At 35.5% G+C, this 14,864-nt stretch overlaps 1 protein-coding gene across 3 annotated transcripts in view; it reads left to right on the top strand.

The window, feature by feature from the left end:
- The window catches only part of RAP1B (RAP1B, member of RAS oncogene family), a 45,637-nt gene extending 33,944 nt beyond the window's left edge, over positions 1–11,693 (top strand). For 2 of the 3 annotated variants that reach the window (XM_019455042.2, XM_053896001.1), the window contains exons 2-8: positions 1,232–1,314; positions 2,370–2,438; positions 3,910–3,966; positions 5,006–5,146; positions 6,787–6,930; positions 7,857–7,973; positions 10,368–11,693. In XM_019455042.2, coding sequence (XP_019310587.1) covers positions 1,258–1,314; positions 2,370–2,438; positions 3,910–3,966; positions 5,006–5,146; positions 6,787–6,930; positions 7,857–7,943 — 555 coding nt within the window. In that variant the 5' untranslated portion in view covers positions 1,232–1,257 and the 3' untranslated portion in view covers positions 7,944–7,973; positions 10,368–11,693. The remainder of the gene's footprint in view (positions 1–1,231; positions 1,315–2,369; positions 2,439–3,909; positions 3,967–5,005; positions 5,147–6,786; positions 6,931–7,856; positions 7,974–10,367) is intronic. The other variant, XM_053896002.1, reaches the window with a different exon arrangement.
- Positions 11,694–14,864: the final 3,171 nt, after the last annotated feature.

Here is a 14,864-nt window from a genome sequence, read left to right as displayed (position 1 = left end):
AAGAGATTTAACACAAATGTGCCTAAATTGAGTCTCCCTTCTTGATTGACCGACTTTTAGAAGTAAGGGGCTGATGGTAATGGCTAGTTTGCAGAAGCATGTTCATTCATTGAAGCAATTGGTTATTGGTAGATTAAATGTGTTTAAACCAGTTCTAGTAGTTACTTGTTAATTATAACTATAGAACTATCATTTCTTGATTAAGAAGATTTAGAACTTATTCTGGTGGCTACTTTATATAATGGCCACTGACCAATTACTGTTTTCTAGGAATGTAGGAGTTTTGTATTCTTACATTATTTTCCTAGCCTGGAAACTTTTAGGATCTTCTTTCTCTATCCTTAGTATACTGAAATTTTAGTTGTTTCTTTTTGGTTTGGTTTTGATTTCCACTAATTCATCATCCTGAACATGCCATAGTTTTTCAGTCTGGGCACTCATATTCTTTAGTTCTGCCTCTGATTCCTGACCATTGTCAGGCTCCTTGTACCTTCCCCCATTTCAGGAATAGATATTTGGTCTGCTTTCTCTGCTAACTCATTTACCATTCATGTATCCCAGGGGTTGGCAAATTTTTTCTGTAAATGCCAGATAGTAAATATTTTAGGCTTTGTGGACCAGATGGCCTATGTTGTAACTACTTAACTCTGTCACTAAAGCAAGATAGCAACTACAGACAATACACAGATGAATGGACATGACTAAATTTCAATAACTTTATGTACAAAAACAGGTGATAGACTGGATTTGTTTGCAGACCTGTGCTGTAGTCTGTTCATCTTTATTGGAATATTGCTCAGTGAGGGCAGGAATTTGTTGTTGTTGTTCATTGGATATATCCCTGTACTTAGTAGGCACTCTACTTGGGTCTCAAGGTTACAGATGGTTCAGGAAAGGGAGTTAAACATGCCTGTCACTGCCATCTTGTAACCAGTAAAATATCCCTTCATGCTGTTTTTCAGCCCCCCCCCCCTTTTTCTACTTAATATAGAGCAAATATTCTGTATAAATTTAGGATAGGGTTGCAAGTTGTAATTTTGTGGCTTCTTTCTACCTCTGATGTTGCATAAAGAGCCCTACCAACAGCATCCTTTAGTAAGTCTGTTTATGGAACGTGCCACACTAGTATGGTAGAGTAATCATTTTTAAGTTACTTGGTTGAATATCTAATTTATAAAAGAAGCACATGAATACAAAGACATTACTTAAGAATTTTTTTTTTCATTACAAGGTACTAGCTTTTGACAAGCGTGCACCATGCGTGAGTATAAGCTAGTTGTTCTTGGCTCAGGAGGCGTTGGAAAATCTGCTCTGGTAAGTCATTCTCGCTGTACTTAAGCTAATTCACTCCAACACATGTTCTTTTTCTGTTGAGTTTTAGGTTTTGATTATCATTTATTTTGTCTTCATTTATTTTTAAGGTGAAATCTCAGTGATTTTAGAAGCAATATAATATTTTTTTTCCTGTAATTTTAGTCAGCTTTTACTTGTATCTGGGTAGATCATATTCTCTCTGGTGTATTAGTTCCAGACCAACATGAGATAAGCAGAATACAATTTGGGCTAAGCACAGAACACATAAATGTGTGTCCATCTGTATTCTGAGCCAGATAGGAATGAATTTTGGTCTTTCTCACTGTGACTTGGCTTATAATATACATTTTATGCTAAAAAATATTAAAGCTTATAAAAAACCTTTTTCAAATATTTCCTGTGACTGTCCAGTTTTCACATTATTTTAGCAGCCATGCTTTCCATTTCAAGAATAGTATAGTAAGAAAAAAGAAAACTTGACAGTAGTGGCTGGGGAAGGGGAGAAACTCAGGCTAAATAACTTGAGTACATCTAGTTCAGTTCAACAAAACCCCACGATAAGACAGATTGACCATCTAACTCAGCCACTTACATTGGCCACCATGCACAGAACTTGATGTGTTTAGATCAAACTGCGAAGTATGTACCATGGGACCTGAGCTGCTCTTTCACTTGTAAATGTATCTAAAGTGATGGGCGGTGTCTTGAGGGTGTATGCACTTGTGTACACAAAATAATTAGCCTCTTTCTAATTCAAATTCAAGTTTAAGCCTTGAGTTTGTTTGAAATAGAAGACATTAAAAATTTTTTTAAATATGTGAGCTCTAAAGTTAGAATTACCTAATAAGGAGCATAGTGGTTACTAATGTTTTTTAAAAAAAGCTTTCTAAGGTAATTTTCTCACCCAATGCATACTTTAAATATAGTGGTGGTTTTGTTTTCATCAATGGCATAACTGCCTATATGAAATCAATAGTTTAATAGTTTAAAGCATACAGATTTGGATTTGTAGTTTTCTTTAAGAAGTATAATGGTGTGCTATTTATTTTTTTCAGACTGTACAGTTTGTTCAAGGAATTTTTGTTGAAAAATATGATCCTACGATAGAAGATTCTTATAGAAAGGTACATGTTACCCTAGAAAGCCTTTTGCTTTAGACTTTAAATATAAATGAATATTTTTAGCTTTGTAAGTGTTGAATATTGTTTACAAAGTAGGATGAAGAAGCTGAGTTAATCTATAAAATTAGTAGGAAAAGTTCACACTTGATTATATCCTGACATTGCATCCTTACCAGTTAATGAGAATCTTAAAACACTTGTTCTCTTTCTATCTCTCTCTCAGAGAATTTTAAGTTTACAATTAAAGTTTACAATTAAAATTATAATTTGACACACAAACTTCAGAACGAGGCCATCTCAAGTGATAGTTCCACATCCCCTCACCCTTCCCCCAAAGACTGAATACTCTCAGGTTCCTTTCCTTTTAAACTAGAGATGGAAATACAGAAGTCTCCCCTAACCTTTTTACTTATAACTCTTTGAGAAAGTGCTACTGCTGCTGTTAGTGTCCACTAACACAACATGTGACAATAAAACTTAATATGAAGACGTTTTTAATTAGTCGGGAGAGAGTTCTCTCTTATGTAATAGCCAGCTTGTCCTCTGCTGCTGTGTAGATACTGTTTTACTTCTTATCCTAGGAAATGTTAGGTGGAAAGAGGTCACAGGGATATATAACTTATTTGATACATGTCTTCTTCTTTGCTACCAGAAATGTTCCAGTGCAGCGAAGGCGATGTAGTTATCTAGAGAAGTGAAGGTATATCTAAGTAAAGTATGGCAGTGATGAGATAGAATGACTTCTGATCTTATTTGGAACTACTACTGGTTTAAATTATTTTTTGAGCTATTTTGGAATCCTTTCCTCCCCAGAATTAAGTTCTGAGTGATTCGTATTGAACTTGGATCTTGTAGGTTTCTTTGAGTTGAGAACACATGGTTTTAGGGGCATCTGGATGGTTCAGTCTGTTGAGCGTCTGACTCTTGATTCTGGCTCAGGTCATAATCCCAGGGTCGTGGGATCGAGACCCACATCAGGCTCCACCCTGAGCATGGAGCCTACTTAAGATTGTCTCTCTCTCTCTGCCCTTCTCCCCTACTCGTGTGCTCTGTGTCTCTGTAAAATAAAACATTGAAAAAAACAAACAAACAAACAACATGTCGTTTTGCACCTTACACAGTTTTGGGATTGAGACCCACATCAGGCTCCACACTGAGCATGGAGCCTGCTTAAGATTCTCTCTCTCCCTCGGCCCTTCTCCCCTACTTGTGTGCTCTGTGTCTCTGTAAAATAAAAAAAAATAAAAAGCAAGCATGTCATTTTTGCACCTTACACAATTGGTGGGGGGGGGGTGGGTAGGGTCAGTGGACCTTGATTATCTAGCTGTTTTTTTCTCCTGTTTTATTCAGGTATTGCTTGAGATTAGTTGTAAAGTAGCAATCTCTATTTTAAATGTCATATTGGCTTTTGTATATAATGAGGTATTCTTTCATATCTTATAAAAATGAGGATGTATTTTGCTTTTTCCCCCAGCAAGTTGAAGTAGATGCACAACAGTGTATGCTTGAAATCTTGGATACTGCAGGAACGGTATGTAAAACAAGTACCAAAGTATATGTACAACTTGTGTAATATTGACCTTGTAAATACTAGTACTCTATAGACAAATACTAGTTAAGCTTATTTAAAAGTTTACTACTTGCCTTAAATCTTAAAGCTGTTTTGTTCTCTTGGATTCTGTTTTTTATGCGTGTGCTTTGTAATTGCAGCGGGTCATTTATTGAAGAAAAGTAGAAAATTTGTTTGAAAATTTTCAGCCTCACTAGTACTTTTAAAACAAGTTAAGCTGTATTACCATATTTTAATTAATGTGGAAAATACTTTGGTAAACATTTATTTCTCAGTGGCTCTGTGAAATATCTTGAGCAGTATCTTTTTTCTTTCAAAGTATTTATAGACCAACTTAGATTTGTTGGTATCTGAAGGTGAAGGGAAGATTTATTCTGGGTATATGGTATTCATTCATCTAATGTTTGAGTACCGGAAATGTGGCATGGGCTGTGTTCTTACTTGCAAAGGCTCTCAGTCTAGTGAAGGAGGAAAAATGTGGGAAAATGGCAAGATAAGGTAGGTAAGCATGCTGGTGGTCCCCTTAGAGCTATAGTAAACTAGCTAGTAAATGAGCTGTGAGTAACTTGGGGATTGTTTCCGTACCCTACATATTATATGTTAAAAAACTGCCTTTTGGGGGCCAGGGTGGCTCATTTAGTTAAGCGTCTGACTTCAGCTCAAGTCATGATCTCACGGTTCATGAGTTCAAGCCCCGTGTCGGGCTCTGTGCTGACAGCTCAGAGCCTGGAGCCTCCTTCGGATTCTTGTGGAGAAAGGATATTTCTTCCCCACTTAAGTATATTTATTGCACATAAATCTGCTTTGGTTGTTTTATTGTTAAGTAAAAATTTCATGAAATACCAGTTTTCAAATAGCATCTTGCCATGGACTATAATTTTAAGTAATGTTACATAATACTACTATATTCTTCATCAAGCACTAATTATAGACGTTTAAAATTATCAAATTAACTGTAAGAACTTTATTGTTTTTTAATGATCCTTTGTTTCTGCTATAGGAACAATTTACCGCAATGAGGGATTTATACATGAAAAACGGACAAGGCTTTGCATTAGTTTATTCCATCACAGCACAGTCCACATTTAATGATTTACAAGATCTGAGAGAGCAAATTCTTCGAGTTAAAGACACTGATGATGTAAGCTGATTTCCTAATGAATATATTTTATTTCAAACCCTTATTGTAGTGATACCCAGTTTAAGAATTTGAATTTAAATCCAATTTAAAGTTAATGTGGTTGGTGGGGGGTTGGGGGACTTGTTTCTCGAAAGCTTTTTTCCTTAAAAGGCAGAAATACATCTTTAACACTCATAATATTTTCAAATATATATAACGTGGAAAGTAAGAAATCCCCTCCTCCCTTCTTAACCTGTGTAAAATAAATTTTATCCCCCTCCTATCTTTAAATCATGCATTTGGTGGGAAGGAAGGAAAGATGTGGGTGGCAAATGTTACTAATAGATGTTCTATACATTTCTGGTAGACTTAAGAGCCTTTCTAACAAGAATCAGAACTACGTATGAACACACCTCAACTGATAGAAAAGGAGCATAATAATATTTTTTAGAAGGAAGCCAACAAATGCATTAGATTCTAACATTAACCTGTGTACCTCTTCACAGTGCACCATAATGGAGTTTAATCCCTGTAGGAAACTTTAAAAGGATTACTTAACTTCCTCATCATACTATAGATAGCAGTTCTCAGAATTGATCTTGCATCAGAACCAGCTATATGCCTGGTTAAAACAGATTGCCAACTCTGACTCCCAGAATTTCTGATTCAGTAGGTCTAGGATTAGGGCTCAAGAATTTCCATTTCTAACAGGTTTCCAGATGGTGTTGATGCTGCTGGTCTGGGTATCACACTTTTAAGAACCACTGTATTATATACATAACTTAATTATAAGCAAATATTGTGAGAGTTCAGAAGCATCTGTGGGAAATGTTCCCATTTCCTCGACTTCTAAAACAGGAGAACTTTCGGGAATTATTACATCTTTACAGCTCAGTGAACATTTCACAATTAGTCCGTTTTCTGCTATTTCTGATAATTAGTGTTCTATCAGTTACGTTAAATTAAATAAGTATGAATATAAAATTTTATATCTGTTCCTAAAAGCCAAAATTCTTGATATTCTAATTTGGATTTTTTTCCCAAAAATTCTCTAGAAAACCAATCTCTAAATGATTAATAGGAATTTTACAGAGTAAGTATTATTTATCTCTTTAGTGTCCTTTTAAAGTTACAGACATCACATGATTAAGGTTGTCTAAATTTTTAGTAAAAACTAAAACTTTTAGGAGCTTTCCAAATTTCTCCTTTTTGTATTATTAAATTAAGAATGATTATTTGATAAATGCATGTCGGTAAACCAAAAAACTTGTAATTGATTCACATCCCTTAGAAAAACATTTAAAACTTTTGAAATATATTAACATTTCATAGTAATACCCTTTTGTACTTTTTAAAAATATTTTGTGTTTTGCTTACTATATTTAGTTATAAGTCCATTGGGACATAATTTTAAAGTTTTTTTCCCCTCTTTTATAAGTACATCATAGCTTGTTTTCTAAAAATTTCACATGAAAGGTTCTGAACAGAGTTAAGGTTTTCATATTTGATTATAAATTTTATTACATATTGTTTAATTTAGTATTTTTCTTGGGCATAAAAAGTAATCCTTAGGGTTGACTCTTAGAATTCTTTGGATTTGAATGTATAGAGCATATTCACTTACTTTTTTTTACCCTCACAATTTTGTTTTGTATTTTTAGGTTCCAATGATTCTGGTTGGTAATAAGTGTGACTTGGAAGATGAAAGAGTTGTAGGAAAGGAACAAGGTCAAAATCTAGCAAGACAATGGAACAATTGTGCATTCTTAGAATCCTCCGCAAAATCAAAAATAAATGTTAATGAGGTATGGTGACATACTTTAAAAAAAACTCTTGATTTGGAATTCAGGATTTAAAATTAATGAAAAATATGTGTGCTGTGTGTTAACACAGCTCCAAGTTAATGCTTACTCCGGGTGCTTGTTGATCTTCTAACCAAAAATCTTATGTTAAATATATACATGTTAATAAGTAGCACAGCTATCTATTATAGCCTCTTTATTAAATGCTGGAATTTACCATGAAAAAAAGAAAGACTGGACAAAAAAAGATAGGGGTGGGAAAGACAGGATTAAGAGTTCAAGTGTGTGTGTATAAAGGATGTTTTGTAAAAGATGGACACAAATTGGGGCACCTGGGTGGCTCAGTTGGTTAAGCGTCCAACTCTTGATTTCCATTTAGGTCATGATCTCACAGTTGGTGAGTTCAAGCCCCGCATTGGGCTCCACACTGACAGCATGGAGCCTGCTTGGGATTCTGTCTCTCCCTCTCTCTGCTCCTCCCCTGCTTGCTCTCTGTCTCTCAAAATAAATAAAAATAAACTTTAAAAGAAAAAAAAGATGGAGACAAATTCAAGAAGGCATGCACGGTTCTTGCTTTGAAGGGGCTTAAGTAATATTGTAGGATAAAGATACATAGAAAGATTTAAAGAGTAAAAGTTTGTTTTCTTTGAATGGTGTTAAATGTTCTAATGAACTACAATAAGATCTCTGCTGCTTCTTAAGTCAGTGTTTGTTTTAAGGAGAATAATTTTAACGCCCCTAAAAAATAAATAAGAAAATTTAGCAGTTACAGAAATACCTGGTTTTACTTATTCCTTAACTGAACATAATACTTGTTGGAGTTCATATATATATGCATGGAAAGTTCAGTCTTTCATTTTACTTTTTCTTTTTCTTTTTTGGGTTTTTTCCTCCTATAAATTAAAAAAAAAAAAATACTGTGTTTGCAGATCTTTTATGACCTAGTGCGGCAAATTAACAGAAAAACTCCAGTGCCTGGGAAGACCCGCAAAAAGTCAACATGTCAGCTGCTTTAATATATTAAATGCATTGTAGCTCTGAGCCAGGTATGTTAATTTATCTTTTTCCCTAACCTTTAACTTCAGCTTCATTAAGGGCACTCTATGAAGAAAACGAGTATAGAATGTTTTGTTCTAAAAAAAAAGATGGTTACTTCCTTTTTAAGACATCCATAAGTTAGTATGATATCCCAGTAATTAATTATTTCCTTTATATATCATCAAAAGTAGGGTATTTCATGTAACTGAATATTGTAGGTAAGTTCATCCAATGTATACTTATGCCCCACTGGGACATTGGTTTGTGCTGACGGTATTGTGGTGAGCAAAACCAACCTTCTTTCCTATCTATAGCCTTAAGCTAAGTCAGGTCTAGTGGAAGAATTAGACAAACAGTTGCAAAATATGATAAATGCAGGATAGTGTAAGTCCAGCATCAGATTGATAGTAAAAACTCCTGGCACTCAGTATTGTCCACATTTTAATTGAATTCTCACAACAGTCCTCTGAGGCAGGAGCTGTTATTCTCATATAACAGATGAAAGAATTAAAGCACAAAAAGATTATTTCTTGTTCATGCCCTGCAGTTAGTAAATAGCAGAGCCAGAATTTGAATCCAGTGATCTGAGTTCATGGCTCAGAATTTAAACAATGAACTAGCTCTCAAGCCCATGCTTAGTCACTATGCTGTTATAGGTCCTATAGGAGCATATATACCTGGGGCACCAAATTAGTCAAATATAAACTGCAGATTCAGGGAAAGTCCATCAGCAAGAGACATTGATAGCCAAAGAGTTCCCAGGCATAGAAAACCACAGAAACAACTCAAGAGATGAGACAACGAAGGAAAACTGAACATGCAACATTTTTATATAGTTTTTTAAAACAGTCATATTAAATGAGTTAATATCAGAGTGCCTGGGTGACTCAGTCAGTTAAGCATCTGACTTTGGTTCAAGTCATGATCTTGTAGTTCGTGAGATCAAGCCCCGTGTCGGGCTTTGTGCTGACAGCTCAGAGCCTGGAGCTTGCTTCAGATTCTGTGTGTGTGTGTCTGCCCCTCCCCTACTTGTGCTCTGTCTCTCTCTCAAAAATAAACGTTAAAAAAAATTTTTTTTTTATTTTTTTTAAATGAGTTAATACTTGTAAATCACTTAGATCAGTACCTGGTACTTGGTAAACCCTCAACTATCATCTGCTGCTCTTTGCCAATGAGAATGGTTTCTTCCCCCCTTATCATTAAAACTATATTTTACTGTACTTATCCTTGAGAACTTTTAGTATTTGTGGCTCTGCTACTTCCTGTGTTAAAATGGCCCTCTACTATAGCACTTCTGATTCTGCCTCTTAGAGTTTCTGTCCCTACTCTGCATTTAAAGCTTTCTGTTTAGATAAGTGCTCTCATTCCTGACATCCTCTCACTCCTGACCACATGCCCATTCTTGGCACACATGTGCGTGAGCTCACACACTCCCATCTGTGCTATTCAATTTGCTACATTCAGTCTGCTAGGATTTAGAAAAGTTACCAAACTCATTCAGACTAAATGAGGACTTAAAGTTCAAGGCATTTATAAAAATTGCTTCAACAGCCATATCTATATTAACAGCATTTCTGGAACTTGCAGCAAGTCTGAACCCCAGAGAAACAGTAAAAAAAGAAAACTTTTTCGTAGTCAGGAATGTATACAGAAAATCATCCAAAGAAAATAAATATTTGGCAGAAAGAGTTCTGATTTTACTTCTTTTACATCACTCACAAACTTTTTAAGTTTAATTACGTATGATTTTAGCGTAATACCAGCTTTTTCTGACATCCATCTTAAGTTGATCTAATTTGTTTAAATATGGAATTAGAACATTGATAACTGTCAACTGTTAAGAGCCATCATGAAATAAATTCTGTTTTGTCTGCTTCTCTGAACTAGCTCTGTAGCCACTCTTCCTGGAAGAGTATGGAAGAAAGGTCTTGGTTTTCTGGTATTAGAAACACTGGTTAGATGTGCATTCTATACTTCTGTAATTCTAGGATTGGAAACATTCATTTTGTTAATGTCGCTCTGTTTTTTAATCCTAATTCTAATAAAGTTGACCTGACCTAAAGTTTTAATGTGGTGTTTTTTATTATTCTGCTTTTAGTCTTTGGAAGGGTAATACGCAGAAATTTGCACTAAGGTACATTCCCTTTTTGTATCTAAAACTTTCATTTGACTGACTTTCAGGAGGGCAGCAGAATAGATGAAGTCATTCCAAAAGGATGAAAATGTCTCCCCATGCTTTGCTTTGCTATGAGTTGTGTGTACATCGTCACGAATGTAATGACAAGGGCCTGTATTCTCTTCATTTTCTAACACTTTAACACTGTTGTTTTAATGTGTTCCTTTGGATCTTGAGTGTGCTGTTTTCAACCCATGTTTTCAGTGTAATTTTTTCGTTTTGACAGGTCTGAAGAACTGTTGCCCAATTCAACAGTGCCAGCATTCCAACTTTGTTAAACCTACCAACATCTTAAATGGACTTTCTGTGGTGGTACCCTTTAAGAGGCGGATGAAAGCTACTACATCAGTTTGCACATTCTAATCACTTTCCAGTATCACAAGAGAGATTTTTACTTATATAATAGTCCTAGAGTATGCAGCTGGTAAAACCAGAGGCTACAATCCAGTATTACTGCTAAGAGACATTTTTCATCCACCAATGTTGTACATGTATGAAAATGGTGTACTGTATACTTTAACATGCCCCATACTTTGTATTGGAGAGTACAATAATGTAAATCCTAAAAGCACCACTATTTTAGCATAATAAAAGAAAGTCCAAAGAGCTCCTATATAGACTACTCCAGATAACTTCGCTTCTTTGATACTTGTAGCTTATTGTAATTTTTTTTAAGAAATTCAAGGTCATTATCATTGTATTGTACAAATAAGTGCTTTGATTAACACAGCTATATAGTTTTTTTAATTTTTAAAAAAACCTGTGGAGACAGTGATCTTGTCTTTAAAATATGATAGTCCTTTCAGTATAATGTCTTAGATTAAAGACGTTGCCTTTAATATCTGTTGGGAAGGAAATGTCCAGACTTTTCAAATCTTTTATTATATGTTTCCTTTTTTGTTTACATAGGGAACAATGTTTATAGTTGTGTGTACAGTGGGGGTCTACAACAAGAAGTGTATATTTTCAAACAATTTTTTAATGATTTAACAATTTTTGTAAATCATTTTCAGGCTTCTGCAGCTGTAGATTCTCACTGTGAATCCCTTGCTTGCTCATGCATAAGTGTATTTGCAATACCAAATATACAGGTTTAGTATTTTTGCCTGTTAGTGATTGTTTCACATGTGTAACGTTTTGGTTGAGATGTTAAATGGTGGACGAGTACTGTGGATGTGAATGTGGGAAGTAATTTTAATCATGTGTAATTGGTCACAAGGCCTAAGTTGCAGTAACTATTGCTGTTTTATTTAACAATGCCTTGTTGCTTTGTATGCATTAACGTTTGGGTGTAAAGATTGTGTGTCTATCCAACAGGGAGCCACAGTATTTAAATTGACCAACCTAATGTTACAACGACTTTGAGGTGGCCAAATGTAAACTAAAAGCCTTAATTAAAGTGGTGCAATTTTGTATAACTTAGCATCAGTAGTTCAATAAATTTGGATTGCCATGCAAGGGCTTGCATTATAATTACTTGCCACTTGACTGTGTTTTGTGTAATGTTTAACAGTGCTAGTAAATAAATATGGGTTTAACTTTTTAAATGTAATAGGTGCATTTTACATAGTGTGATTTCATAATTTAAGATTTGGACAAGCCAGATTCATTCATTAATTATAGAAATGGTGAGTGAAAGATGTCAGATTTTTTTCCCTAGTATTGTTTGAATAGCCACATAAACCACCTTTTGAATTTTTTCTTGGAAAAGAATTTTGTAAATCAAGCAATATTAATGAACGTATGCCTTTTGGGTAATGTTTAGTAGCTCTTTGAAGTGTAGGGGAAAGAATTGAAAATACTTCGACAAATGTTACGCTTCATGGGTTTTTTAAAAATACAGGATGAAGTTATACTTAGAATATTATGGTTATAAAGATCTTGGAATGAAGTGGACTCAAGTACTACTTTCTTTTTAGATAACCTGGCTTTTTCTTATGTGTGCTATAATTCAGTTATTTGGAAATTTGTAAACCAGTCTTAACTCAGACTTTCTTAAAGTATTTCCCAGTCACTGGAGCATATCAGCAATCGATTAGTGATGCCATCTAATTTAGGGGTGTCTACTAATCTCTTAATACATGCCATGTGAATGGAACTTTATTTTTTTTTTTTTTTTAACGTTTATTTATTTTTGAGACAGAGAGAGACAGAGCATGAACGGGGGAGGGGCAGAGAGAGAGGGAGACACAGAATCGGAAGCAGGCTCCAGGCTCTGAGCCATCAGCCCAGAGCCCGACGCAGGGCTCGAATTTACGGACCGTGAGATCGTGACCTGAGGTAAAGTTGGACGCTTAAGCAACTGAGCCACCCAGGCGCCCCGTGAATGGAACTTTAAAGGCTTTCATTTTAAAGAAAAAGGTTTCATCTTTTACAAATTTAACTCCAAGAGTTCCATGTATTTAAAAGTTTTATGTATCTAAAGAAAAACCTGTTCTTTCAGAAGTCTCACTTAAGAGACTTATCTTGGAAGAACTAATAGTCATTGTGAGAAAAAAAACCCAAAAAGTGGGATTATGGGACACTAAAATTGCCTTGATTTGCTGTGTCCTGTTATACCCATTTGACCTTCTTTGAGGGCATCACCATTAATTTTGTTACCTTTAATAAATGTTGTCTACCGGCTGGGCACAAGGCTGAGTTCTAGGCTCTTGAAAACAAATATTCAGGTAAGTTTAAGACTTACTGGTCAAGCACAATTGTTCTAGGTGTGAGGATAGAGCAAAAACTGAGATCAGCTTAGGACCCTGCCCTTCTAGAATTTATACTCTGTTACAGGACTTCTCAGCCTCGGCGCGGTGTATGTTTTATGCTGGATAACGAGTTGTTGGGAGACTGTCCTGCACATTACAGAATTTTTAGCAGCACATCCTGTATCTGCCCTATAGATGCCAGTAATACTACCGCCACCCCCAAGTCGTGACAACCAAACTTGTCTCCAAACATTGCCCAAGTGTTTTCCAGCTAGATTCAGGGAGTGAGGGGTTGTTGAAGGGCAAAATCACCCTGCCTGAGAACCACTGATCTGGTGGGAAACAACACATTAATTACAGATGAGTGTTAGGGGAGTAAAGTGGACACTTCAGTATAGTGAACAAGACTGTGGGAACCAGATTTCTTGGGTTTCTAATCCCAGCTCTGCTACTTCCTAGCATGTGACAGTGGTTAGGCACCTCTGTTCCCGTATCTGTAAAATAGGAATGATAATAGCACCCCTTCATATAGAGTTAAAGGGAGTGAAGTAAATGCCAGTGCCATCCTCTTGGTCAATATTTTGTTTTGCTTTTTATTTTGTATTTTGCTACTGGAAATAGGACTGTGGTTTGGCAAAAAGCATCATTGTCTCCCATACAAAATGGTAACAACAGGGACACCTGGGTGGCTCAGGCAGTCAAGTATCTGACTTCAGCTCAGGTCATGATCTCACAGTTCGTGAGTTCGAGCCCAGAGCTTGGAACCTGCTTCCGATTCTGTCTCTCTCTCTCTCTGGCCCCTTCCCAACTCATGCTTTGTCTCTGTCTCTCAGAAATGAATAAACACTAAAAAAAAAAAAAAAAAATGTTTAAAAAAACCAAATTAGTAACTGCAGCTTAGGAATTCGAATCCTATCGATGGACTTTTCTGGTGCTTAAATGGAAAAATACTAAAATATAATTCAATCGGGAAAAATCATGAGTACTTCTTCATGTCCCCAACAATACCTGGAGAAACTTCAATTTTAGGAGAAAACCAGAGTGACATTTCACCTAATTTTTTCTACAAAGGTGTAAAAAATGCTGCTTTGACTTTCATGTTGTTGTTTTTTTATTTATTTAATATATAATCTTCACATGTGGATACTAGGAGTAGAAAGTTTTAAAATACCCAGTTATGAAAGTAAATTTTGCTTTCTTTTTTAAATCCTTTCATCTTTAGATGTGGGGCAACAAACTTAGAATCAAAACTTATCCCTGCAACATCTTTTCTTTTAGTTTTCCTCATTCTGTGCCTTCACTGAATTTAATCTCCAGCTGTTATTTTGTCCCCTCCCTTTTAAGTCTTGGAAATGTAGTGAGGAGTTACAGTATTTTATGATTAATACTCCTGTGACTTTAGCTTAGAAATCTTAGTGTTTTCAGGCTTCTCCTAAACTATCAGTGAGTGTTAACAATTGTGATTTATAGGACTCAAGTTTTTGCTTTATTCTGTAATTTGCTCCATTGCATCAATACATCTGGTCTTTTATGAATGCACTAAGAGAAGTGTAATAGATTCAGAGTAGAATGAAACCTAGTTTCTCATAACTGACAATTCAGAGAAAAATGCATGAGTCTTTGTTGGGGTATTGATGGTATTTCTCAAAATTAGCTAGTAAGCCTGTTAATGGAGCAGCTAAGTTTGTGGGCTTGACATTAGTTTCTCTTTGAAAGTAAAATACTGCTAAAGAGGTCTGTTTTCTAAATGCAGATGAAAAGTATTGCACGTGTTGCACATAATTTTAACTTGCTTTCTTAAAACATCCTTGTTTGTAGCCTATAGATTACTGAACTAAGAATTTAAAGATTTTATCCAAAATTAGAGACATCTACCTGGTTTTTGTATCAAAGAATCAGCAGATGTATTCAGTATTCCATGTCTGCCGTGTTCCAGGCATTGTTGGCCGTGTGAGGGATACGGCAGGGTCGTTTCACCCACATGGAGCATACATTCTATTGGGGGGGGGGAAAGACAAGTGGCGAATGAG

The sequence above is a fragment of the Panthera pardus genome, unplaced genomic scaffold (genome assembly GCF_024362965.1).
Source record: "Panthera pardus isolate Hobbes unplaced genomic scaffold, ASM2436296v1 HiC_scaffold_6, whole genome shotgun sequence".
Lineage (NCBI taxonomy): Eukaryota > Metazoa > Chordata > Mammalia > Carnivora > Felidae > Panthera > Panthera pardus.
The sequence above is the reverse complement of the archived record's forward strand: the minus strand, read 5'-3'. Positions and strand labels throughout refer to the sequence as shown.